This window comes from Pristis pectinata, chromosome 37, assembly GCF_009764475.1.
Source record: "Pristis pectinata isolate sPriPec2 chromosome 37, sPriPec2.1.pri, whole genome shotgun sequence".
Classification (NCBI taxonomy): domain Eukaryota; kingdom Metazoa; phylum Chordata; class Chondrichthyes; order Rhinopristiformes; family Pristidae; genus Pristis; species Pristis pectinata.
In genome coordinates this window covers 7,275,346-7,300,757 of record NC_067440.1, presented here as the reverse complement: position 1 = coordinate 7,300,757, position 25,412 = coordinate 7,275,346, and the positions used below count along the sequence as shown (strand labels likewise).

Here is a 25,412-nt window from a genome sequence, read left to right as displayed (position 1 = left end):
CCCCACCCCCAACACACCCTCCACCCGGTCCACATCGTCAATCATAACACCAACACAGGGCAATGAGGAGGGGAGATAGGACCCAGCAACTCCCCCAGATCCCCCACCCCACACCAACGTCCGGTCCATATCCTCAATCACAACACCAACACAGGACAAGCAGGGCAATGGGGAGGGGAGAAAGGACCCAGCGACCACCCCCCAGATCTCCCACTGCAAGGGAAGCAGGAGGGTGAGAGATAGGACCCAGCGACCACCACCCCTCCCCACAACCAACATCTGGTCCATATCCTCAATCATAACACCAATGCAGGTTAATGAGAGGGGAGATAGGACCCAGCGATACAACCCCCCCCCCCCCCCCCCCCAACATCCGGTCCACATCGTCAATCATAACACCAACGCAGGGCAGCAAGCAGGGCGGTGAGGAAGGGAGATATGACCCAGAGAGTCCCCACTGAATCTGCACCATTCCCCATTGAAAGGCGAGCAGGTGGTGTGGTGGTGGTGGGGGGGGGGGGGGGGGGGTGGTTGGTGGTGGAGTCAGGACCCAGATTCCCTGCCCAACATCTGCACCGTACCCCCAACTGCCCAAAATTCCTACGTAACCACCTGCATGACATCCCGATCCCCGCTTACCCCTCATCCCAACACCTGTTCAACACCACACCTGCTGCCCAGCCTTAACACCCAGCCAACATCTGCACGGCAAAACAGCCCCTGCCCAACATCTGCACGGCAAAACAGCCCCCGCCCAACAGCTGCACCACCACACAGCCCGCAGAAACCACAAGCCCCTTTCCACATCTGCACAGCATCCGACCCCTGCCTAGCCTCGCCCAACATCTGCAGCACACCCCTACCCACAACCAATTACAACCCTTGCCCAACATCGGCATGGCACGGCAACCTTGGCTCAGCCCTAACCCCCACCCAATCCAACGTGTGTTCAATACAACTCCTGCCCAACCCTGAATCACAGCCAACATCTGGACGGCAGCACAATCCCGACTGAAGTGGAGCCCGACTTCCCAACATCTACACTGCCAACCCTCCCCCAACATCTGTACATCAACACAACCCCTGGCCAACCCTCACATCCCCCAGCAAACTGCTACCCTGACCCCCTCACCCACAACCCGTGTAACGCTCTTACCCCAACCCCCACACAGGGCAGAGGGGGAGGGAGGTGAACCAATCCCCTCTTTCTCCCCCACCCTTCCCAAATACCTGCACAGCACTGCAATCCTATCTAACCAGAACCCCAGCCCCCATATATCCCCACACAGATCTCCGTGACCACATCCTCTCTGGTCTCTCCAGAGTCACGCAGGACAGAAACAGGGGCCCTTCAGCCCATTGAATCCGTGCGGACCATCAACCAACCCATTTACACTGATCCCGTTTCAATCCCCCCCCACACGAGGGGAGCAATTTACAGTAGCCGATTAACCCACCGACTCCGCACGTCGTTGGGATGTGGGGGGGAACCCACAAGGTCACAGGGAGAACGTGCAAACTCCATACACACAGACAGACACATATGTACACACACACACACACACACGCGCGCGCAGATCCAAGCTCCAAGCCATAGGGGAAGCCTAGGAAGAGGTTGAGGGGTGAAGGGCTCATTGACTCTTACCCCAGATTCTGGATACACCGTCCACTTCAGGTCTGCTGTCTCCAGTCTTGTGTTCATCAACATTTCTGTGGCAACCGGGGGAATAAAAAAAAACAAGATTTTCAGCACCGTTTCGGTTGGCTCTCCCGACACAGACATCGGCGGCAATGCCTGCATTTATTGCCGATCCCCAGCTGCCCCGGGACCAGGCAGACTGCCACGTCTGTGGGGGCGGAGTCACAGAGAGACCGGACGTCTGCTCTGGGCCCCGAAGGCATTAGCGGGACAGAGGCTTTTCACAACCGTCCCATTTCCTCCTGGTTCCCGGCACCGAGACCTCGCTTATTGCGAGTCTGTCCAGATGCTGGAATCCTAAGTGGTGGAGGGAAGTGGCCCGTCACCGCCTCCCCGTGGTTGGTCAAGGTTGGGCGTGTCTGTGATTCAACTGCCTGTGTGTTGGATTTGACCTCACTGGTGGGGGGGGGGGGGGGGGGGTGGGTGGTGGTGGAAGAAAGGGTGAAGGGAAGGAGGGAGAGGGGAGTGGGGGGAGTGAGGAGAGCGGGGAGTGGAGGGAGGGGGGAGAGGGGAAGGGGAGAGGGGAAAGTGAGAGGAAGTGAAGGAAAAGGGGTGGGGGGTGGGGAGTGGGGGTGAGGGAGCAGGAAGTGGGGGGCAGGGGGAGGTCTGTATGACAGGTACCTCAGACAGAACCACGAGGCAGCTTACACGCACTACACCCACTGCCTTTCCTAGGCCGAGTTTCATAGATGCAACATCCTCAGGGCACGGAGGAACATTCCTTCCTCTCCACGCCTCCCGAGCGAGGATTTTAAACCCAACACATTCCAGCAGTGAAGCCCGAGCTGGATGACCCAGGGGATCAGAGCAACCTGCCTGTCCCTCCCATCAGACGGAGTGCATGCTTGCGAGGTGAGACGGTCTCCTGTTACCCACATGGTACATGTTGGAACACGGGTTAGCACAGGCCAGGTGCTGCCCGGCAGGGAGATTTGGGAGATTTCTGCAGGAACTATGAACCTTTGGATTGAATCAGTCCGGTCCCACAGAGAAACAGGCCCTTCAGCCCACCGAGTACGTGCCGACCATCAGCTACCCATTTTACACTGATCCCATCTTATTCTCCACACAGTCTCATCAACTCCCCCCAGATTCTACCCCTCCCCCACACACTAGGGGGGCAATTTACAGCGGCCGATTAGCCCACCGACCCCACACGTCGTTGGGATGTGGGAGGGAACCGAAGCACCCAGGGGAAACCCACGCGGTCACAGGGAGAATGTGCAAACTCCACACACACACACACACACACACAGCGCCAGAACCCAGGTCTCTGGAGCTGGAAGGCAGCAGCTCTACCACCCTAAAGTTGAAGGGAAGCAAGTTCACTTTGATCCCAAGGAACTGTGAAAGACTTGCAAAGTTTCCGGTCGGTAAATTGGTTTACCTTTGTCACATGTACCAAGGTACAGTGCAAAACTTTGTTTTGCATGCCATCCATACAGATCATTTCACCACATCGGTACATCAAGGTAGTACAAGGGAAAACAATAACAGTGTAGCAGTTAGTGTAACGCTATTACAGCGCCAGTGAACTGGGTTCAATTCTAGCCGCTGTCTGTAAGGAGTTTGTACATTCTCCCTGTGTGTCTGCGTGGGTTTCCTCCGGGTGCTCCGGTTTCCTCCCACATTCCAAAGACGTACGGGTTAGGAAGTTGTGGGCATGCTATGTTGGCGCTGGAAGCGCAGTGACACTTGCGGGCTGCCCCCAGAACACCTGACGCAAAAGATGCATTTCACTGTGTGTTTCGATGTACATGTGACTGATAAAGATGTCTTTTATCTTTATCATCTTTAATAAAGTGTTACAGTTACAGAGAAAGTGCAGTGCGAGTAGACAGTAAGGTGCAAGGACCACGACAAGGTAGATTGCAAGGTCAAGAGTCCAGCTTATCGTACTAGGGAACCATTCAATAGTCTTATAACAGCAGGATAGAAGCCATCCTTGAGCCTGGTGGTACGTGCTTTCAGGCTTTTGTATCTTCTGCCCGATGGGGGGTTGGTGGGGGGGGAAGATAGAGAAGAGGGATTAATGGTTGGGGTTTTGATGTCGGAAGAAGGGAACAAGGAGAGACCACGCCAGGTCTCGACCCGAAACGCCGACTGCCTGTTTCCCTGCACAGATGCTGCCTAACCCGCTGAGTTCCTCCAGCATTTTGTGCATTGCCGTGGGAGGAAAATTCGGCGGGAGCGTTTGCTTGTCCAAACTGGAGCACAAAATCTGAGGCAATTACAGTTCAATGGGATGGTGGGCAAGTATATGTTTCTTCGCTGCATGATCATGCTTCTAAGACACTCTGAGGAAGGCGGACAGTAATGAACAAGTGGGAGAACTCCTTTGAGACCATTAAAACTTAGCAACATTCCAGTAAATCGTTACACACTGCCAGGGAGACTATTGTGTCCACATCTTGGCAGCGGAGCACAGGAAGGATGTCAAGGAAAAGGGTGTGGAGGAAACTCGCTGGATCCGTTTAAATGCTGGAGTTTATAAGGAGCAGTTGGGATTGTTCTGCTTGGATCAGAGGTCAAGAGCACCAGGGTTCCGCAAGAGGCCAACATCTCAGGAGCATCAGGGCCAAGAGTACGCAATCTCGCCCCTCAATCCAGTATAGTCATAGCCAGATACAGCATGGGCCCACCAAATACGCGCCGACCATTAACCCAGCCAACTACATCTTATTCTCTACATCTTCTCCCCACGTTCCCCATCAACACCCGTCAGATTCTACCCCTCACCCACACACCAGGGGGGCAACTTACAGCAGCTGATTAACCCACCAACCCCACATGTAGTTGGGATGTGGGAGGGAACCAGAGCACCCGGGGGGGGGGGGGTGCGGAGACACACGCGGTCACAGGGAGAGCGTGCAAACTCCACACACACACAGTGTCGGAGGTCGGGATCGAACCCGGGTCTCCGAGGCAGCGGCTCTACCACTGTGCCACTCTATGGCTGATCTGCTCCAGGCCTCATCTCCTCTTCTGTGCCATTGCCCTCAATTCCCCGACCTTTCAAAAATCTATCCACCTCCCCTATACGTACTTCTAACAACGTGGGCGACTCACCGGCGTGGCGGGTAGAGATGCTGCCTCGCAGCGCCAGAGACCCGGGTTCAATCCCGACCTCCTCTTTAAATCCCCCCAGTGATCCAGCCTCCACAACCCTCACGGGCAGAGAACTCCAGAGATTCCCCATCTCTGTGAGGAGAAGTCCCGACACACCTCAGTGTTAAATGACCGACCCCTTAATCCTGTAACTCCGTCCCCTCGTCCGAGACTCTCCCACCGGTGGAAACATCTCCACACTGACCCTGTCACGTCCCCTCAGGACCCGAGATGTTTCAATAAGATCACCCCTTTTTTTTGTAACGTTTACTAAAAGCACTACAAAAGGACATCCAGTGTCAAAATACTACAACTAATACAGAAAATTGAAGAAAAACTAAGCAAACTACATAACTACAGCAAAATAACGCTAACATCCTCTGAACGCACATGCAACACTTCAGATAAGAATCACATTCACACCGTCCACGACACACATGACCCCGAGGGGCCCACCGAGTGCAGAACTCAACCAGGGTGCCCGCGGATACCGCATGCTCCCTCTCCAAGGACACCCGCAATAAGATCGCCCCTCATTTTTCTAAACTCCAAAGAACTACAGGCCCAACTTCCTTACTCACTGCTGATAGACAACTGTGGGTTCATTCTCACTGACAGATAGATTGACCTTACAAAACCATGAGGGGCATAAATAAGGCAGAGAGTCAGTATCTTATTTTTCAGCCCCCAAGGAGTCTAGAACTAGAGGGCACAGGTTTAAAGTGAGAGGGGAGAAATTTCATGGAGATCTGAGGGGCAATTTTTCCCCACACAGAGGGTGGGGATCTGGAACGAGCTGCCAGAGGACATGGTGGAGACAGATACAATTACGTTTAAAGGCGTTTGGACTGGTACTTGGATGGGAAAGGTGCGGAGGGATACGGGCCAAACGCAGGCAAACAGGATCAGTGTAGATAAGCATCAGAATCAATATGGACGAGGTGGGCAGAAAGGTTTAGTGCTGTATGATTGAATGATTCATAAACCCGCTTATCCTGGGAATTAGCCCAGGGAATCCATTTTAGACTGACTCCAATTCCAGTACATCCTTTCCTTAAAGAAAGGGAACCAAATTAACGCAGAGTACTGCAGGCGTGGACACAACCGTCCCTGGTATAACTGCAACAATACCTCCTCGCTTCAGGTCTCCAAACCTCTTGCAACATGCTGGTTTTTGTTTTAAACGTTTATTCGCTAAAAGCACTACAAAAGGACATCCAGTGTCAAAACTACAATAACTAATACAAGAAAGTAGAAAAAAACGATGCAAGCAGATGCAAACTAGATAACTACAGCAAAGAACTAACAACTGCAAAACACACCCGCAATACTTCCGACGGGAATCGCATTCACACTGTCCACAACACACACGGCCCCGAGGGGCCTACCGATTGCGGAACTCAGCCAGGGTGCCCGCGGATACCGCGCACTCCCTCTCCAAGGACACCCGCACGCAGACGTGTGGCCGGAAGATGGGGCAGGCAGAAGGACCGGCCGGAACCCTCGGCCGCCTGGACCCATGGATGGCCGGTTTGGCCAAGCCTGCAACGTGGCGTTTCCCTTCCAAAGCAAGAAATGTTTTCAGGAGGAGCTGAAAGTTGGAGTGGGGTGGAGTAGGATAAAAGGAGGGAGAGGTGACTCAGTTGATAGAGTGAGATCGGTGGGGGTGTGGGGGTCAGGGGGGAGACAAAGCAGAGAAACAGGAGAGCCGCTGGGCGTTCCAGGTGAACACTGGACTCTGTCCTCTGTGTTCTGCAGAATACTCTGTGGGAAGTAACCGCCAACATCCAAGCGGTTTGCAATCTGCTGGTCAGTCTTTCACTGTGGAGTCATTCTCCTGATCCTGACCTTTGCTGACACGTCTCAGCTAACAGCCCAGGTTAAACTTGCCCCTGGGGCTGGCTAAGGTGGCTATCCGTGGGTCCTGGAAGCAAGGACCAGAAGGAGCTGCCTGGGCGGACTGCCTAGAGGTGTTCCAGGGTTATGTCCGTGCCCGGGTAACTGTGGAGAGGGAATTTGCGGTGTCCAGGGGTATCACGGAGGTGCTCTGGGACCATTGGGCACCGCAGGGGATAAGTGCCATCCTTGGTAGGGATGGGGATATTTTAATTTAATTTAGTTTGTGTTAGTGACTGTGTTTAGTCACTGTTATTGTCTCTGTGTTTGTTGTAGTTTTGTAGTATTGTAGATTGTATTTTGTAATAAAGTATTTTAAAAAAATAGCCCAGGTTATCACACTCCTTCCTTCCAGCTCTGATGATGCCGTTATCTTGCACCTTAGACCTTCACTCATTTTCCCTGCACACCAAGGCCATTCAGACCACAGCAGTCGTGCTAGCTCACTGAGGGAACTTTCCACACTTACTCCCCCGCAAGCCTGCAAATTTTCCTGCTCACGTCAGCAGTGGTTATGTTCCTGGACTATCAGGCAGGGATCTGGACCGTACAACATGGCTTCGAATCCCAACGCGACTAGTGGGAAATTTAAATTCAAGTAATTAAATGAATTGGGAATTATAACGCTTCCCGATGGCAGCAATCAAAAAACTATGGGAATGTCATAAACACCAATCCGGTTCACTTACATCATTCAGGGAAGGAAATACAGCGTCCTTACTTAATCTGGTCTATATGTGACTCCCTGCCCATCAGTATAGTTGACTCCTAAGTGCAGGGGTAATTAGGGATAGGCAATAGGTGCTGGCATTGTCAGCAAGATTCACAGCCCATGAAAAGAAATGTTTGAACCAATCTTCCTTAACAATTTGTGACCTACTTATTGTGTAAGTTAATAAATGATGTCTCCTCCCTCTGGTTTAATTTCACTAGTTTTAAACATAGAGAAGTACTGTTACAGGCCTATGCTATGATTCTATTGGAAGGTGGGGCAGGCTTGAGGGGCTGAGAGGTTTACCCTTGCTCTTAGAGTTACAGAGTCATACAGCAAGGGAACAGGCCCTTCAGCCCAACTCATCCATGCCAACCAAGATCCCCACCTAAGCTAGTCCCATTCGCCTGCATGTTACAGTGAAGGGCATGGGGTGTATCAGTGTTACAGTGAGGGGCGTGGGGTGTATCAGTGTCACAGTGAGGGGCGTGGGGTGTATCAGTGTCACGGTGTATCAGTGTCACAGTGAGGGGTGAGGGGTGTGTCGGTGTTACAGTGAGGGGCGAGGGGTGTGTCGGTGTTACAGTGAGGGGCGCAGGGCGTGTCGGTGTTACAGTGAGGGGTGTGTCGGTGTTACAGTGAGGAGTGCAGGGCATGGTGTTACGTGAGGGGCGCGGGGTGTGTCAGTGTTACAGTGAGGGGTGTGTCGGTGTTACACCGAGGGGCGCGGAGCACATCAGCGTTACACCAAGGGGCACATCAGTGTTACACCAAGGGGCACGGGATGTGTCAGTGTTACACCGAGGGGCGCGTCGGTGTTACAGTGAGGGGCGCGTCAGCGTTACACCGAGCGGCGCGGGGCGTGTCAGCGTTACACCAAGGGGCGCGGAGAGTTGGACATGGAGGAGGAACTTGAAGTGGGAAAGTCAAGCTGAAGATTTGACAGTCTCATGTAGCAGGATACCGGAACAATGGGAGCTCAGGGACCACTAAGAGGCTGGATTGGGAATACGTGAGAACGCTTACAATCCCGAGTGCCTTTTGAGCAACTCTCCATTGACTGGAGGCTGCAGAGGAGGAAACAACATTCCCACCCATTCCGAACAGCGACAGACACTGCTCCCTGTTCAGAGACGTTCCCAATGAACTGTTGCTCTGGCCAAGGCAGGTTTGAACAGGCGGAGTCTACCCTCAGGATCCGCACGGAGACACACCCCTCGTACAGGATGTCCCCTGCGTTTGGAATAAGGCACAGGGTTCCTTCAGCTGACAGCAGTTACCAACCACACACCCCACGAGTGATCACTAGTTGGACAACGTCTGTCACTGTATTAGACTGGGGTACAGTACTGGTGGGGACGGATCTGTCGCTGTATACCACTGGGGTACAGTACCAGTGGGAACGGGTCTGTCACTGTATAACACTGGGGTACAGTACTGATGAGGACGGGTCTGTCACTGTGTAACACCAGGGTGCAGTACTGGTGGGGACAGGTCTGTCGCTGTGTAACAGTGGGGAACAAAGTACCAAGAGTCTAATCATCTTCAGAGACAACGCTCGGATCTAGAAGCAGGTACAATACCCTGGATCTGTATTACTGAAACATTGGGATCCAAGCCCTGGTCTTTGGTGAACAGTCGGTGTTGATGTGACTTTGTGTTTGCTGGTGAACCAGGAACTGCTGGGAGAATCAAACATCTCACCTGCACTTATCAAATCCACCGTTAACGATAGTGTTAATCCATCGATTGTAAACACTGACTCAAACAGCACATTATCAGCCTTGCTTTCAACTGAAAGGCAGTTACTCTAGAGATATTGTAAACATTGCTAGTCCTGACAAGAAAACTGGTCAGTCACCCTATCACTGTATAAACATTGTGTCCCTGGGACTGAGCATATGTACAGTTCACATCCCAGCTTCCCACCATAGGTCAAGAGTGCGATGGAACACACTCTACTTCCCTGGGCGGGAGCAGCTCCAACAGCCCCCAGGAAGCTCGACACAGCCCAGGACAAGGCAGCCCGCTCGATCGGCACCCCATCCACCCACCCCTCTCCCCACCCGCCAAACACCCCCTCCCTCCACCGCTGGCACACAGTGGCTGCACCGTCTACAAAAGGCCTGAATCGAGTGGACGTGGAGAGGATGTTTCCCTCAGTGGGAGAATCCAGGATCCGAGGACACAGCCTCAGAATAAAGGGACGTCCCCTTAGAACTGAGATGAGGAGGAATTTCTTCAGCCAGAGGGCGGTGAATCTGTGGAATTCATTGCCACAGAGGGCTGAGGAGGCCAAGTCATTGGGGGTACTTAAGGCAGAGATCGATAGGTTCCTGATTGGTGAGGGGGTTAAGGGGAGAAGGTGGGAGAAAGAGGGGTTGAGAGAAAAATATATCAGCCGTGATCAAACGGCAGAGGAGACTCGATGGGCCGAATGGCCTAATTCTTAAGACACTCTGCAGTTCCTGGCCCGGGCTACTCCGACAGCAACCCCCCTCCAAACCCGACACCCCTCCCCTCGAGAAGGATCAAGGCAGCACCCGCAGGTTCCCGACCTGGAAATTTATTAACCGTTCCTCCGTCGTCACTGGGTCTAAATCCCCGGAACTCCCTCCCCAAGAGCAGAAGGGCTGCAAGCAGTGCTCAAACCACACCCCCCCCCACCCCCGACTTTCCTCAAGGGGTAATTGGGGATGAGGAATAAATGCCAATGACACCCACATCCTGTGTTTGAACAATGTAAGCATGAAAAAATAAAGCGAACTACACAGCTTAAAGCAGTCACATTTCATTCCCGTATCTGCTGCAGAGCAGTGTGAAGATTAGACGCAGAGCAAACCCACGTCACCAAACCCTTTGAAGTTCATTCCCAAATCCAGTCTCCAGAACAAGAGATAAATTGTAATCCGATGTATGACTTGAGCCCCCCTGCTTAATCATCAGTTCTTATCAGCTCTGAGTAACTGATACTCTTTGATGTTTCTTTTTCTGTGTGCAGAGTTCTGCAGTATTTTGGTGTACTGTTTCACAATAACACCAGCCAGCTCAAACCTCTCCAAACGCATCGCTTAAAATCACACAGGTTGCTTGCGTGCTTGTCCAGCGACCCTCCAAATCAGCTAACGCTACAACGCTGCTCCACGACCTCCCTGGTTGGACATGATGCTCCTCTGACAGTTCCCCTCGACTGTGCGAGAGAGCCCCAACTTCCCAACGTCCTCCCGCGCACAGAGAACCTTTGATCTCCGTGCAACAAGAACAAGAGCGCTGGAAGAACTCAGTCAGTCCGGCAGCATCCGCGGAAGAGGGGGTCTCTTTGTTTGCCTCCTTGAGAGGAGAGGACGTCCTCCTCTCTCTCTCTCACTCTTCCTCTGCGTAGGAAATTCTCCTCACGGAGGGTGGCCGAGTCTCTGGAATTCTCCACCTCAGGAGAGTCGTGGAGGCTGCAGCATGGAGTCACACAGCAGGGAAACAGGCCCTTCAGCCCACCGAGTCTGTGCTGACCATCGATCATCCACATACACCGATTCCATTTCAGCCTCCCCACCAACTCCCTCCTGGATTCTGCCCCTCACCCGCACATGAGGGGGAGGGCCAGTTCACCCACCAACCCCGCACGTCATTGGGATGAGGGAGGAAACCGGAGCACCTGGAGGGGGAACCCCCGCGGTCACAGGGAGAACGTGCAAACTCCATACACACACGCACACACACACACACACACACACAGCACCGGAGGTCAGGATTGAACCCGGGTCTCTGGGGATGTGAGGCAGTGGCTCTACCCAAGCACGTAAAGAGGAGGTGGACAGATTCTTGAACGATCGGGGGGGGATTGACGGTGACGGGGAACTGGGTCAGAAGAGGAGTTGAGGCCTGGGGGAGATCAGCCATGATCATACTGAATGGAAGGGCAGGCTCGATGGGCTGAGTGGCCTCTTACTGCTCCTAGAAACCTGGGACACCCTGCTGCGGTTGGTACCAAACGTGCTGCCTCAATGCATTTCATAACTACATGGCCTGCTGCAAGGATAATGAGACAACAGATGCTGAGGACTTCTCCTCCTCCCACCTGCACACAGGTAACCTTGTGGTCACGGTAGCTCGCCAGCAATTCACCAAGGGAGCAGGTTCAAATCCCACTGTGACCAATTAGTCATCCGAACCCATTCAAAAGCAGTTAACTCCCTGCTGGTCCAAGTAGATCGAAGGCTTTGATGTGGTGACTCCTTGGTAACTAAACAGAAAATTGCAGGGAAAACCTGTTTCAAGTGGTGGGTAGGGGGGAGGGAAAGGGAGGCCAGAATTAACCTTTGACCTGGGAAATCGGAAGAGGACTATCTCTCTCTCTCTCTCTCACATTCCCTGCCTCCAGAGAGGCTCTACAACCTCATTCCAGGCACACTCCAGTAGATCTCATGCTTGTCTCCACGGATGCTGCCTGGCCTGCTGAGTTCCTCCAGCATCGTTGTGTTTTTCATCTAGATTCCAGCATCTACAGTCCTTTGTTTCTCTAGATCACACGACCAGGTCAGGAAGTCAGAATTTTTTTTTCCAGCTCACTTCCAATCCATTGGGAACTAAAAGTTTCCCAGACGGGGATACAAGAAATGTTGGAGTGACCCCTCCCCCCGAAAATCACAGCTCCACCAACACTGATTAACTCTTAGGCTCCCGTGTGATCGGGGAAGCCCTCATGTTCCCAAGCCAGAATACCCCGGATAGGGTAGAAAGGTCAGTCTGCATGTCTGGGAATTTTGCCGGGTTGACATTGGAGGCCTGTTTGTTCGGGAAAGGTTCCACCCCCGATCCTGGACACCACCTCCCAAACCCTGGCCTTCGGGACACAGACTCCAGTTGCCATGGATTGGCCAATCAGAGCCCGCGACTTTTTCCAGGAGTCAGGGACGCTCCCAGATCATATTCATGATACAGGAGGCCATTTGGCCCATCAGGTCTATACTGGATCCCAGCAGAGCAATCCCATCAGTCCCAACCCTCCTCCTTAGTTCTCCAACTCTTCCCATGTTCCCATCAACTCTCCCCCACCCAACAAGATTCTACTCCTCACCCACACACTGGGGGCCAATTAACCCGCCGACCCCGCACGTCGTTAGGATGCGGGAGGGAATCGGAGCACCCGGGGGAAACCACAGGGAAAACGTGCAAACTCCACACACACAGACAGTGCCGGAGGTCAGGATCGAACCTGGGTCCCTGCTGCAACACACTGCCAGCCAACGAGAAGCAGTGACGGGAGTTGGATCAAAGGCGCCACCCAACTCTGGGATCTTCGAGCCTTCCGGACAGCTTCCGTGCACATTCCCAATTCCCCCGACCAGTGTTGCTTGCGACTCACTGCCAGCCTGGTCTCGGCGTACGCATGGTTTCAACATACGAGCTTGTGGTCAAGTCTGAACCACTTGTGGTGTCCAGAGAGAGGGCTGTGCAGCCTCATGCACAGTCATCTGAGCTATGCACTGCTCAGGCCTGATAAGGCATTGGTCAGACCGCTATTGGAATATCACGAGCAATTTTGGGCCCCTTATCTAAGGAGGGATGTGCTGGTCCTGGAGAGAGTCCAGAGAAGGGTCACAAGAATGATCCCAGGAAGAAAGACTTAATGTATGAGGAGCATTTGACATCTCTGGGCCCAATAGAGTTAAAGGATGAGGGAGAGATCTCATTGAAACCAACCGGATACCGAAAGGCCTGGATAGAGTGGACGCGGGGAGGAAGTTTCCATCAGTGGGAGAGTCGAGGATCTGAGGGCACAGCCTCAGAATAAAGGGACGTCCCTTTAGAACTGAGATGAGGAGGAATTTCTTCAGCCAGAGGGCGGTGAATCTGTGGAATTCGTTGCCACAGAGGGTGTATTTAAAGTAGAGATTGATAGGTTCTTGATTGGTGGGGGGGGGTTAAGGATTATGGGGAGAAGGCGGGAGAATGGGGTTGAAAATAAAATCTGCCATAATTGAGCAGACTCGATGGGCCGAATGGGTGGACACAAAAGCCACCATCAAGGTCATCACAGTGATCGGGGCAACATTTCCCCCTTGATCAACACCTTAAGAACTAATTCAGTTGTGACCACTTTTGTTGCCCTGTTGGGACCTTGCTGTGCAGGCCACCCACTTTACAACATGGCTTGAGTTTCAAATGTGTTCCTTGAACCACACAGCAGTCCCAAACACCTTCCCCCCCCGACAAAGGGTTTTCGATCTGAGACGCTAACTCTGTATCTCTCTCCACAGATGCTCCCTGACCTACTGAACCTTTCCCAAAGTATTTCCTCCGTGTTTGTGTGTGTTTTTCCCCCCCGATTATTGCAGGACATCCCAGAATTGGGAGTGATGCTATCGAAATGCAAGTCTCAGTGACAATCAACGTAGCTTCTGAAGATCACAGAGCGGGAAATGGAACAATCCGATCAACCAGACTGAATCACCTGATGTTCCCCACCCTCAGTATTTTTCAATAGGCTTGGCTTGTATCCACTAGGGTTACATAGAACTTAGGATGGTACAGCAAAGGAACAGGCCCTTCGGCCCACAATGTCTGTGTCAGCCACTTTACACCAATCCCATCTGCCTGCACGTGATCCATACTCCTCCATTCCCTGCCTGTTCGTGTGCCTGTCTAAATGCCTCTTAAACATTATTATTGTATCTGCTTCCAACAACTCCCCTTGCAGTGCATTCCAGGCACCCATCACTCTGGTTTAAAAAAAAATTTGCCCCGCACATCTCCTTTAAACCTTACCCCGCTCACCTTAAAGCTATGCCCTCTAGTATTTGACGTTTCCACCCTGGGAAAAAGACTGACTGTCTACGCTGTCTCTGCCTGTCAGGTTAGAGAGGACAATAACGTGTCAGATCCTGAGGAGACGATAGGGTGGGTGTGGAGAGGGTGTTTCCTCCTGAGGTAGGGTCACTGTTTAAAAATAAGAGGCTGCCCATTTAAGGCAGATGAAGTAGAATTCTCTCTTCGAGGTCAGTAAGTCCTTGGAACTCTGTTCCACAAAGAGCAGTAGAAACAGTCTTTCAATATTCTTTAAGGCCGAGGTATTGGTATATTATTGTCATGCATACGGAGATACAGTGAAAAGCTTTTGTCTGCGTGCCATCTAGGCAGATCATTCCATATATCAGTACATAGTTTTTTTTTAATAATTCTAAATGCAGAATATAGTGTTACAGTTATAGAGAAAGTGCAGTGCAGGCAGACAAATAAAGAGCAAGGGTCTTGATGAGGTAGATTGAGAGATCTTCACCCTTTAGCGTATAAGAGATCTATTCAAGCGTCTGGTAACAGCGAGATAGAAGCTGTCCTAGAGTCTGGTGGTACACGCTTTCAAACTTTTGTATCTTCTGCCTGAGGGGAGAAGAGAGAATGTCCGGGGTGGGAGGGGTCTTTGATTATGTTGGCTGCTTTCTCAAGGCAGCAGAAAGTGTAGACGGAGTCCACGGAAGGGGAGGCTGGTTTCTGTGATGTGCTGAGCTGTGTCCACGACTCTCTGCAGTTTCTTGCAGTCAAGTTGCTGTACCAGAGCAGTTTCTGTACCAAGCTGCGATGCATCTGGATAGGATGCTTTCTCTGGTGCCTCTGTGACAATCAAGAGTCATGCCAAATTTCCTTAGCCTTCTGAGGGTGATGGTGGTAGAGTAAGAGGGTGTGACTGGAGTGGGTTAGGTCTGAACTTAATGAATGTCACAGCAAGCTTGAAGTGTGGACTGCACGAATCCTGCTCCTAATCTGTAAGCACATCCATTCCACAAATCCCAATTTGAACCCCTTCCATTTCCTGTCTCGACATCCTTTCCCCACCAAATGTATGGCTCCGGTGGCCTAGTGGTTAGGTCACAAGCCCTGCAGCCAGAACCAGAGACACAAGTTCGAATCCCACTGGGCAATTTAAAATTCAGGAATGACGGATGATCTTATAGAGGTGTATATAATCAGGAGGGGCATAGAGAGGGTGAATGTACTCAGTCTTCTTCCCAGGGTTGGGGAATCAAGAACTAGAGGGCACAGGTTTAAGGTGAGAGGGGAGAAATTTAATAGGAACCTGAGGGGCAACTTTTTCATAAAGGGTGGTCAGTATATGGAACGAGCTGCCTGAGGAAGTGGTTGAGGCAGGCACATTAACATCATCTAAAAGACACTTGGACAGGTACATGGATAGGAAAGGTTTAGAGGGATAGGGGCCAAATGCGGGCAAATGGGAATCTTGGCTGGCTTGGACTAGTTGGGCCGAAGGGCCTGTTTCTGTACCCGATGAATTAAAATCCATCTCAGAGACCACCGGAGTGTTGTAAAAATACTCCTGGTAAATCTCCTGTCTATCCAGTCTGGTTCGTACGTGACTCCAGACCCACCAAACGTGGTTGACACTCGACTACGTACCTCCTCTGCCTGGGGGTAATCAGGGATGGACAATAAATGCTGATGTGTTCAACATCCTGTGCTTAAATGAACATATCGAATAGGGGAGCACAATGAAGCCATCAAGCTTGTCCTGCCATTCAATAGCACGATAAGATGGACTCTTGATCTCACAATCTACCTCACTGCAACCATGCACCTTATTGTCTGACTGCACTGCACTTTCTCTGTAACTGTAACACTTTATTCTGCGTTCTGTTATCGTTTTGCCTTGTACTACCTCAATGCACTGTGTAATGAATTGACCTGTATGATTGGTTTGCAAGACAAAGTTTTTCACTGTATCTCAGTACAAGTGACAATAATAAACCAATTAATTTACCAATACGACCATGGTTGATCCTCCTCCATATCCCCATAGCTCTCAATTCCCTGGTCTTCCAAAACAAAATGTATGCACTCCCTCGTTAAATACCCCCAATGATCTCCCCTTCATAACCCTCCAGGGTAGAGGATTCCAGTGTCACTCTCCTCAAACCCTTTGGTTTGCTTAATATCCAAACATCTGTTCTCTCTGCTTGGCTCCACTCAACATCTGTAGCACAGCTGGCAAAATGACTTGGCCTTTCAGTAGATCAAAATGGTGCCCACAGTGACCAATCAGCAACTGAGATTTACAGGTCAGAAGGTCACAGGGTTGAGGAATGGCCAATAAGGATGGTAGAAGTGCCATTAGAATGGTCACTCGGTGCTTTAGACAAGTGTCACCGAGTAAATGTCCAACCTGAGGAGATTTTGGGATAGAGTCAAGGGGAGAGGCACAGAGGTTCCAGGAGGGAATTCTGGAGTTCGGCACCCATGTCGGTGACTGTGGAGTGGTTAAACTTGGGGAGTTGGAATTGGAGGAGGCCGTAGGTTCTGGGATGGAGGAGGTTACAGAGATAATGCTGCAGAGGGGCTTGGAGATTAGTAGAATGATCTAGAGGGCGACTAAGGGATGGGAAGTCCGAGATTGGTGTGACACACCAACCAGGAGGCTACAGACTCTGTCACCCCTCTATGGACCGAGTAATGGACACAAACAAGGGGTCCTCTTATCACCCGCTTTGTAAACACCAAGGTGTCACAGGGGTAGGGGCAAGGAGGGAGAAAGAGATGGAAAACAGGCTCCGAAACATCTTCACTCCCAGCACAGCTGCCTCTTGACAGCCAGATAGCCTGTGGGTTTGGCGATGTCAGTGGTGACATGGGGTGGGGGAAGGGTTCCCCAGCTCCCGGAATGCCACAGGGACCCTTTCAGGTCCAACCACGGGGCCACCTGTCAAGATGTTTGACAGCGCAGCACTCCCTCAGAGATGGTGTGGGGGGGGGGGGGGGGGGGGGGGGGGTGGTGGTGGTTGTGGTTGGAGTGGCTCCCTAGTGTCTCCGGAACTGGTCTTCGAATCAACAATCTTCTGGCTCAGAGAGCGTCCCAGAGTGGCATCTACACATGCATGAAACTCAAAGCAGAGGTCTTAATGCATGCTGGACATTCCCTTGTGACAACTTCAACCAACCAAACTAAGGCCGAGACCTTTCCTTGGTATCAGGTACGGATTAGGAGTTGGAGCAGGTCATTCAACCCCTCAAACCTGTTCTGCCAGTTAACAAGATCCCACACGTGATTGCAACCCCCCTCTGCATTCCCATCTATTGCCGACAACCATTCCTTGCTCTATAGAGGAATCAATCTCCCTGCCTTAAAAACATTCACATTCTCTGCATCCACCACCCTTTGAGGAAGAAAGTTCCAAAGACTCAACACCCTCCGGAAGAAAAAAATTTCACCCCATCTCAGTCTTAAAACTTATTTTAAAAACAGTGACCTCCTAATTCTAGATTCTCCCACTGGAGGAAACATCCTCTCCACACCCACCATTTCAGGATCCTGGATGTATAGGGAGAGGTTGGGCAGGCTAGGACTTTAGTCGCTTGGAGTGTAGAAGACTGATGGGTGACCTTACAGAGGTGTACGAAATCATGAGGGGCAGAGATAGGGTGAATGCACACAGTCTTTTTCCCAGGGTTGGGGAATCAAGAACTAGAGGGCACAGGTTTAAGGTGAGAGAGGAGAGGTTTAATAGGAACCCGAGGGGGAACTTCTTCACGCCTCTGGATCGAGCTGCCAGAGGAAGTGGTTAAGGCGGATACAATAACATTGAAAAGACGTTCGGATATGTACATGGGACAGAGAAGGTTTATAAAGGATATGGGACTGTCTTTGGTCAGCATGAATGAGTTGGGCCAAAAGGCCTGATTCCGTGATGACTAAATAACTCTTCCAAACTCCAATGGATACAAGCCTAGTCCAACCATTCCTCTTCAGACAATTTGCCCAGTATCAATCCAGTAAACCTTCTCTGAACTGTTTCAATGCAGTAACATCTCCCTTTAATTACAGTGAGTAATACTGTACACAGTACTCCAGATGTGGTCTCAACATGCCCTTCATAACTGCAGCATGACCTTCCTACTTTTGGATTTAATTCCCGTCACAATGAACAACATTCTGTTAAGACTTCTTAATTACTCACTGTTCCTCCAGACAAGCCTTTTGCGATGCTACGTTAGGACACCCAGATCCCTCTGCATCTCACAGCTCTGCAATCTCTCACCACTCAGATAACAAACTTCTTTTGCTTATTTTTCCTTGCAAAATGGACCACTTCACACTTTCCCCACATTACACTTCACCTGCCAATATTTACCCACTCACTTAACCTATCTATATCCCCCCTGTCACCACCTTACTGCCTTGTCACTTTATTTTCCCACACACCTGTCGACAGGCGATGTTTTCTCATTGAAGTATAGAAAATTTGTAAGAGCTCGATAAGAGTAGATGTAGGAAGGTTTCCTCTGGCTGAATAGGATAAAACCAGGGGGTCAGGGTCTCAGAATAAGGGGTCAAACATTGAGGACAGAAATGGGAAGAAATTTCTTCACCCAGAGAGAACAAATCTTTGGAATTCTCTCTCCAAGCTCGATCACTTTCCGCAAGACAGGTCAATAAATTTTTGAGATATTTAGAGAACGGAGGAATTATAGGGATAGTGCAGAAAGTAGACAGGGTAGTGAAGAAGGCGTTTGGTCTTCATCACTCAGGGCACTGAGTACAGGAGTTGGGAGGTTATGTTGCAGTTGTAAAGGACGTCATTGAGGCTGTTGTTGGAATATTGTGCTCAGTTTTGGTCACTCGGATATAGAAAACACACCATTAAGCTGGAAAGTGTGCAGAAAAGATTTTGGCAGGACTCGAGGACATGAGTTATAGGGAGAGGTTGAGCAGATTGGGACTTCAATCTGGCGATTCCAAGGAATAGAGTGTAGGATACTGAGAGATGACCTTATAGAGGTGTATAAAATCATGAGGGGCTTAGATAGGGTGAATGCACACAGTCTTTTTCCCAGGGTTGGGGAATCAAGAACTAGAGGGCACAGGTTTAAGGTGAGAGGGGAGAGATTTAATAGGATGGTCAGTAAATGGAACGGGCTGCCAGAGAAAGTAGCTAAGGAAGGTACATTAACCACATTTAAAAGGCACTTGGACAGGAACATGGATAGGAAAGGTTTAGAGGGATATGGGCCAAATGGGACTAGCTTAGATGGGCATCTTGGTCAGCATGGACCAGTTGGGCCAAAAGGCCTGCTTCCGTGCTGTATGACTGAGGTAAAAAGACCAACTGGGGTCTCATTGGACGGTGGAGCAAGGTCGAGGGGCTGGTCACTTCCTCTGTTCCTCTGATCCCCTCAAAAGGAGCAACTAAAAAATAAAATGTTGCCACCAAACCAGAGGCAATACTACAACAGGGGGGAAGAGGAGAGACCACCAGAGGCAATACTACAACAGGGGGGAAGAGGAGAGACCTGACGGAGTTAACCAACATTATGAAGGTAAAAGTCAGGCTGGATTTTAGGAAACTCTTCCCTATGACAGTGGTCTCTATAACCAGAGAGCATGGGTTTTGGTTAAGGAGAAAGAAGAAGAGGAGATGAGGGGGTATTTGTTCCCCAGGATGGTGGCTGGAATCTGGAACGCACTGCCTGAGGGGGTGGTGCAGGGGGAGACGCACAACGTTTAACAAGTATTAGGATAAGCCCGTGAATCACTGAGGTCACAGACCAAGTGCTGGTAAATGGGATTAGCCCTGACTGTTGGCATGGACATGATGGGCCGAAGGGCCTGTTTCTGTGCCAGGCGACTGTACGTTGTGTTGTCATGGGACTGAGCAAGAGAGAGCGAGAGACAGAGAGAGCGAGAGACAGAGACATGTGGGTGAGGTGAAGGAGGAGGAAGGTTTGCTGGCACAAGGAAAGAGACCTTAACATCTCCGAGAATATGAAAACTCCCGGGATTCCCCGCAGCAACTCCGGGGGCCCAATCGGACCTGAACTGGGACTGCGTGCCGGTGAAGCCAAAACATCTTGTGCTCAGGACCGTCCTGGTCAGGATGGTTTGCTTGACCCTTATCTCTTGATCTCCAATTGAAGATCCAACCTTCAAAAGATCCAAGATCCTGACACTCCCTGTACTGTGTGTGGGAATACTGATATCCCAGGGCTCGGATTGGCCAGGGTCGGATGGGATCAGGTTTAAGTAACTGGAACCCACCCCTCAGCCCTCCCGCCGCTTGTTGGTGAGATCTTCCTGAGTATCAAGCAGCCAGCAGGCTTCCTACATTCCAACCTCAAAAAGTGGATCCGTGGCGGTTTTGGAAATTCCAGAGGTTGGGAAAAAGTCACCGTGAGAACACCCAGGCCATCAGTCTCTGGTTCTTAAGGAGCAGACAAACCATCTCTGGCCTTTGCATCCCCACTAACGAAGGCTTTTCCCAAATCCCAGGAATTCCTCATTGCTCTGGAAATTCTCTACCCGTCCCATCGCAACCTCACGGGCCCGGTCCGTCAGGATTCCAAAGAAGTCTCCCCATCACGGACTCCGTCTACATTTCCCACTGCCTCAGTAGAGCAGCCGACATAATCACAGACCCCTGGACATCCTCTCTTCTCCCGTCAGGCAGAAGATACAAAAGCCTGAAAGCACGTACCACCAAGCTTAAGAACCGCTTCTATCCCGCTGTTATACGACTATTGAATGGTCCCCTAGCATGATAAGACCTAATCTACCTCATTGTGGCCCTTGCACCTTATTGTCTGCCTGCACTGCACTTTCTCTGTAACTGTAACACTTTATTCTGCATTCTGTTATTGTTTTCCCTTGTACTACCTCAATGCACTGATGTGATGAAATGATCTGTATGGACGGTATGCAAAACAAAGTTTTTCACTGTACCTCGGTACAGGTGACAATAATAAACCAACTCACCACTCAAGGTATTCTACAATTACAACAGCCCTCTCTCCAACCAGTATTTCCCGTTGTAATGTCCCAAACCACCCCAAGCAACAACCCCGCCATCTATTTATTTCAAGAAAAGCAGTTAGCCCCTTGTTTTCCCCACCAGCTCTTCCGAAGACCTCTCCGATTACTCCTAGTCCCCCTCCCCGTGTGCCTACACATCGTTCCTTTGTGAGGGTTAATCCCAACATCTGCCTTGAGAAATTCCTATTAAATCTCCTCTCACGGCCCCTTTCAAGGAACGCATCACAACTACTTGCCGTGCACAGAACAGAATGTAGAAATTCTCTTCCTTTCCCCCCTCTGGACATTTGGCTAATTATCTTAAAACTGCGCTGTGGGTTTAACGGAACGGTTCCCCTACACTGCAAGCAATTTCTCCTGATTTAATCTGTACAAATTCCCCATCAGAAGTCCGCCCCTGTTAAATACATTTTTCTCTCCGTACACAACAAAAAAATTTTACATCTATAGGGAAGGAAGCAAGGAAAACAATAGGTTAGGTTTTTTTTTGCTTTCCTTGAGGTGGGGGAGAGGATACACTACCCCGGAGAAGCAAAGTAGAGCTGGTTGACTCATTGAGAGAAGTATTTTACGAGCTCGGATTACAATGGGATCAGAGTGCTTAAGGAGCCAGATCTAATGCACAATGATCTCTCTGCACACCGTCCAGAGTTAATGGAAACCAGTTTGAATAGCTCTGTGCTCCTGGGGAAAGGGACTCCTTGCACATTTCCCCCCGTGATATACCAATGGGCTGCATTCTCTCTCTAGTCCCCTGCTTCCCAACAGCACCTCAGCTTTCCTTAGCGCCAGACTTTTCCCCTACCAGTCAGACTTTAACCTGTCAATCTCTCACCACCTTTAAACACCACATCTCCCCGCTGCCCAAGCCTCTCTCTCCTTTCACTCCTCTGACCACCACCCCCCCTCCCCAGCACAGAACCATCCAACACCTGGTGATGGAACCATCCACTCAGACACCAACCTTGGTAGGACAACCCCAACTGGCCCATTCCCCCGCTCTGTCCCCAGGAGTCGTTCTCTGTCCCATTCCCCCCCATCCCCCCCGGGAAGGTTGATCAACCCAGGGATTCCAGACCAGAACTGCTCTCCAGACCTCAAACCTTCACCTTTCTCCCCCCACTCGGGTCTTCTTCTCAGAACCGTTGTCTCCCCTTCTCCACCCTCCCCAAACACCCCTGTCTCTTTCCCCCTCATTCTGGTCTCCTCTGGAAATTCCCCGCCTCCTTCTGCCCCCCAGTACAATCCCGTCCCCTCTGATCCCCTTGGAACCCCTCTAACCCCACCATCACTGTCCCTCCTCACCCTCGACAATCCCCTTTCCTGTAACCCCTCCAACTCCCCTCCACGATCTGCTTCATCTTCCTTCTGCCTCTCTACAATGCTGGACCTTCGAAACACGCGGACAATCCCTTCGCCTCTCGACCCTCACCTCCTCCTCTGTATCTTCTCTCCTGTACTCTCTACTCCCCTTCTCCTGACCCTCTACTCCCTTCTCCCGTACCCTCTACTCCCTTCTCCCGTACCCGCTACTCCCCTTCTCCCGTACCCGCTACTCCCCTTCTCCCGTACCCGCTACTCCCCTTCTCCCGTACCCGCTACTCCCCTTCTCCTGACCCTCTACTCCCTTCTCCCGTACCCTCTACTCCCTTCTCCCGTACCCTCTACTCCCCTTCTCCTGACCCTCTACTCCCCTTCTCCTGTACCCTCTACTCCCCTTCTCCTGTACCCTCTACTCTCCTTCTCCTGTACCCTCTACTCTCCTTCTCCTGTACCCTCCACTCCCCTCTCCCTTGTACTGCCCTCCAGTACCCTCTACCCTCTCTCCTCTACCTCCCTCTCCTGTACCCTCTACTCCCCTCTCCTGTGCCCTCGTACTGCCCTCCTATACCCTCTACCCCCTCCCCTCTGTACCCTCCACTGTCCAACTCTCCTCCACGCCCCACCTCTCCCGATTCGAACCCCCTCCGCGCCGGGACCCTGCGACCCGCCCGCACCCCCGCGGTAAGCGGCAGCCGGAGTTACGCCGCGGATCCCGGCACCGGCCGACGGGAGGAATTTTCCGCGCTTACCTTCCACCGCCAGCGCGGCGGACAACCAGCAGCACAGCAGCCAGGGACCCATTGCGGCCGGTGCGCCGCTCCCGGGGTCAGCGCATAGCCAAAATCCGGCGCAAACCTCGGCCGCCCGCACTCCGCACAAACTTTACCCCTTTCCGCGCAAAACTTCGCCAGCGTCTGGGACTGGAAGCGGCTCCAGCCGCCCCCCTGCCCCGGCACCGCCCCCTTCGCCCTCCTATTGGCCGTCCCGTTCAAACCCTTGGAGAGCCCCGCTCTCTCATTGGTCCGACGCGCCGCCCATCAACTCAGATTGGCAGCCCTCCAGATCTTTAACCCTGTGGAAACTTGTCAACTTTTTCACGCAAGAAAATTCTTGCAAATGTGAATTAAAGCAAGGATTTTCAATCATTAAACAGATCCCTAGGTTGGTGATACATTATAGTAACAGAACTGACGGCTTTTTAGTCAATAATTTATTGCAAATTGATTGCATTTTTTGCAATAATTAAACATCCAAATTTGTTTTGTTCTAATTTTTCAAACAACTTTTTTTGTGTGACCGTGTCCGGCAGAATCACGGGGGAGGGGAGCACTGGTGCATTGCAGATCTCTCTCTCTCTCTCCCTCTGCACAATCCCAGTTTGATTGCCCGCAGATCTGTTTTAAACTGTTCCCCAATTCCTTCCGCGCACCTAATCCGCGCTTTTGTTCTCTTGCACATGGCGAATCCGCCTCTAATCTGCACACAGACAGACACCCACACACACACACACACACACACAAAAAGGATCTTTTTACAGCTTTCACACCTCCAGCTGCAAGCAACGGAATCTGGGCAACAATGCCCCAATCCGTGCAGCGCCATCGCCCTCTGGCGGCTCGGGCGGCATTGCAGGGAGTGCAGGGGAGCTGGGCTAAAGTAGCAATGAAATGCATTTCTTTCATTTCGCCCTACAGCATTAGTGACTCGTATCTAAGGAAAGATATGTCCTGATGAAGGGTCTCGAACCGAAATGTCGCCTGCCCATTTCCCTCCATAGATGCTGCCTGTCCTGCTGAGCCCCCCCCCCCCCAGATTCCAGCATCTGCAGTCTCTTCTGTCTCGACTTGGAAAGGGTCCAGAGGAGGTTCACAGGAAGGATCCCAGAAATGAAAGGGTTAACGTACGAGGAGCGTTAGATGTCTCTGGGCCTGTACTCGATGGAGTTCAGAAGGATGAGGGGGGAATCTCATTGAGACCTCCCGGATACTGAAAGGGCCGGATCGAGTGGACATGGAGTGGATGTTTCCATCAGTGGGAGAGCCCAGGATCCGAGGGCACAGCCTCAGAATAAAGGGACGTTCCTCTAGAACTGAGATGAGGAGGAATTTCTTCAGCCAGAGGGTGGTGAATCTGTGGAATCCGTTGCCACAGAGGGCTGTGGAGGCCAAGTCATTGGGGGTATTTAAGGCAGAGATCGATAGCTTCTTGATTGGTGAGGGGGTTACGGGGAGAAGGCGGGAGATTGGGGTTGAAAAAAAATCCGCCCTGACTGAATGACAGAGCAGACTCAATGGGCCGAATGGCCAAATTCTGCTCCTGTAGTGTAGCAGACACAGTAGTGTAGCAGTTAGCATAACACTATTACAGCGCCAGCGACCCGGGTTCAATTCCAGCCGCTGTCTGTAAGGAGTTTGTACGTTCTCCCTGTGTCTGGGTGGGTTTCCTCCGGGTGCTCCGGTTTCCTCCCACATTCCAAAGACGTACGGGTTAGGAAGTTGTGGGCATGCTATGTTGGCGCTGGAAGCGAGGCAACACTTGCGGGCTGCCCCCAGAACACTCCATGCAAAAGATGCATTTCACTGTGTGTTTCGATGTACATGTAACTAATAAAGATATCTCATCTTCAGAGCAAAACTGGGTGTGTGGAACTCTACTTTCAGTCCGTGAGGGGAGCTGCCCCTTTAGTTCATTGCCTGGCTCCCACTGAACTCTCTCTCTTCAATCCCCTCTGCAAGCAAGTTGCAGAAAATACACCTCACCTTCTGACTGGGAACATTGCAGCCTTCCCGACTCAACCCTGAATCCGACTAACTGCGACATAGAGCTGCTGCCTCCCAGCTCCAGAGACCCAGGTTTATCCCGAC

At 51.4% G+C, this 25,412-nt stretch overlaps 1 protein-coding gene across 3 annotated transcripts in view; it reads right to left on the bottom strand.

Annotated features, from left to right (window-relative positions):
- Positions 1–23,494, bottom strand: part of LOC127586687 (ephrin type-B receptor 3-like) — a 64,714-nt gene extending 41,220 nt beyond the window's left edge. For 2 of the 3 annotated variants that reach the window (XM_052044820.1, XM_052044819.1), the window contains exons 1-2: positions 23,298–23,483; positions 1,646–1,710 (exon numbers count right to left, since the gene is read on the bottom strand). In XM_052044820.1, coding sequence (XP_051900780.1) covers positions 1,646–1,710; positions 23,298–23,349 — 117 coding nt within the window. In that variant the 5' untranslated portion in view covers positions 23,350–23,483. Of the gene's footprint in view, positions 1–1,645; positions 1,711–23,297 lie in introns of all 3 variants that reach the window. The other variant, XM_052044821.1, reaches the window with a different exon arrangement.
- Positions 23,495–25,412: the final 1,918 nt, after the last annotated feature.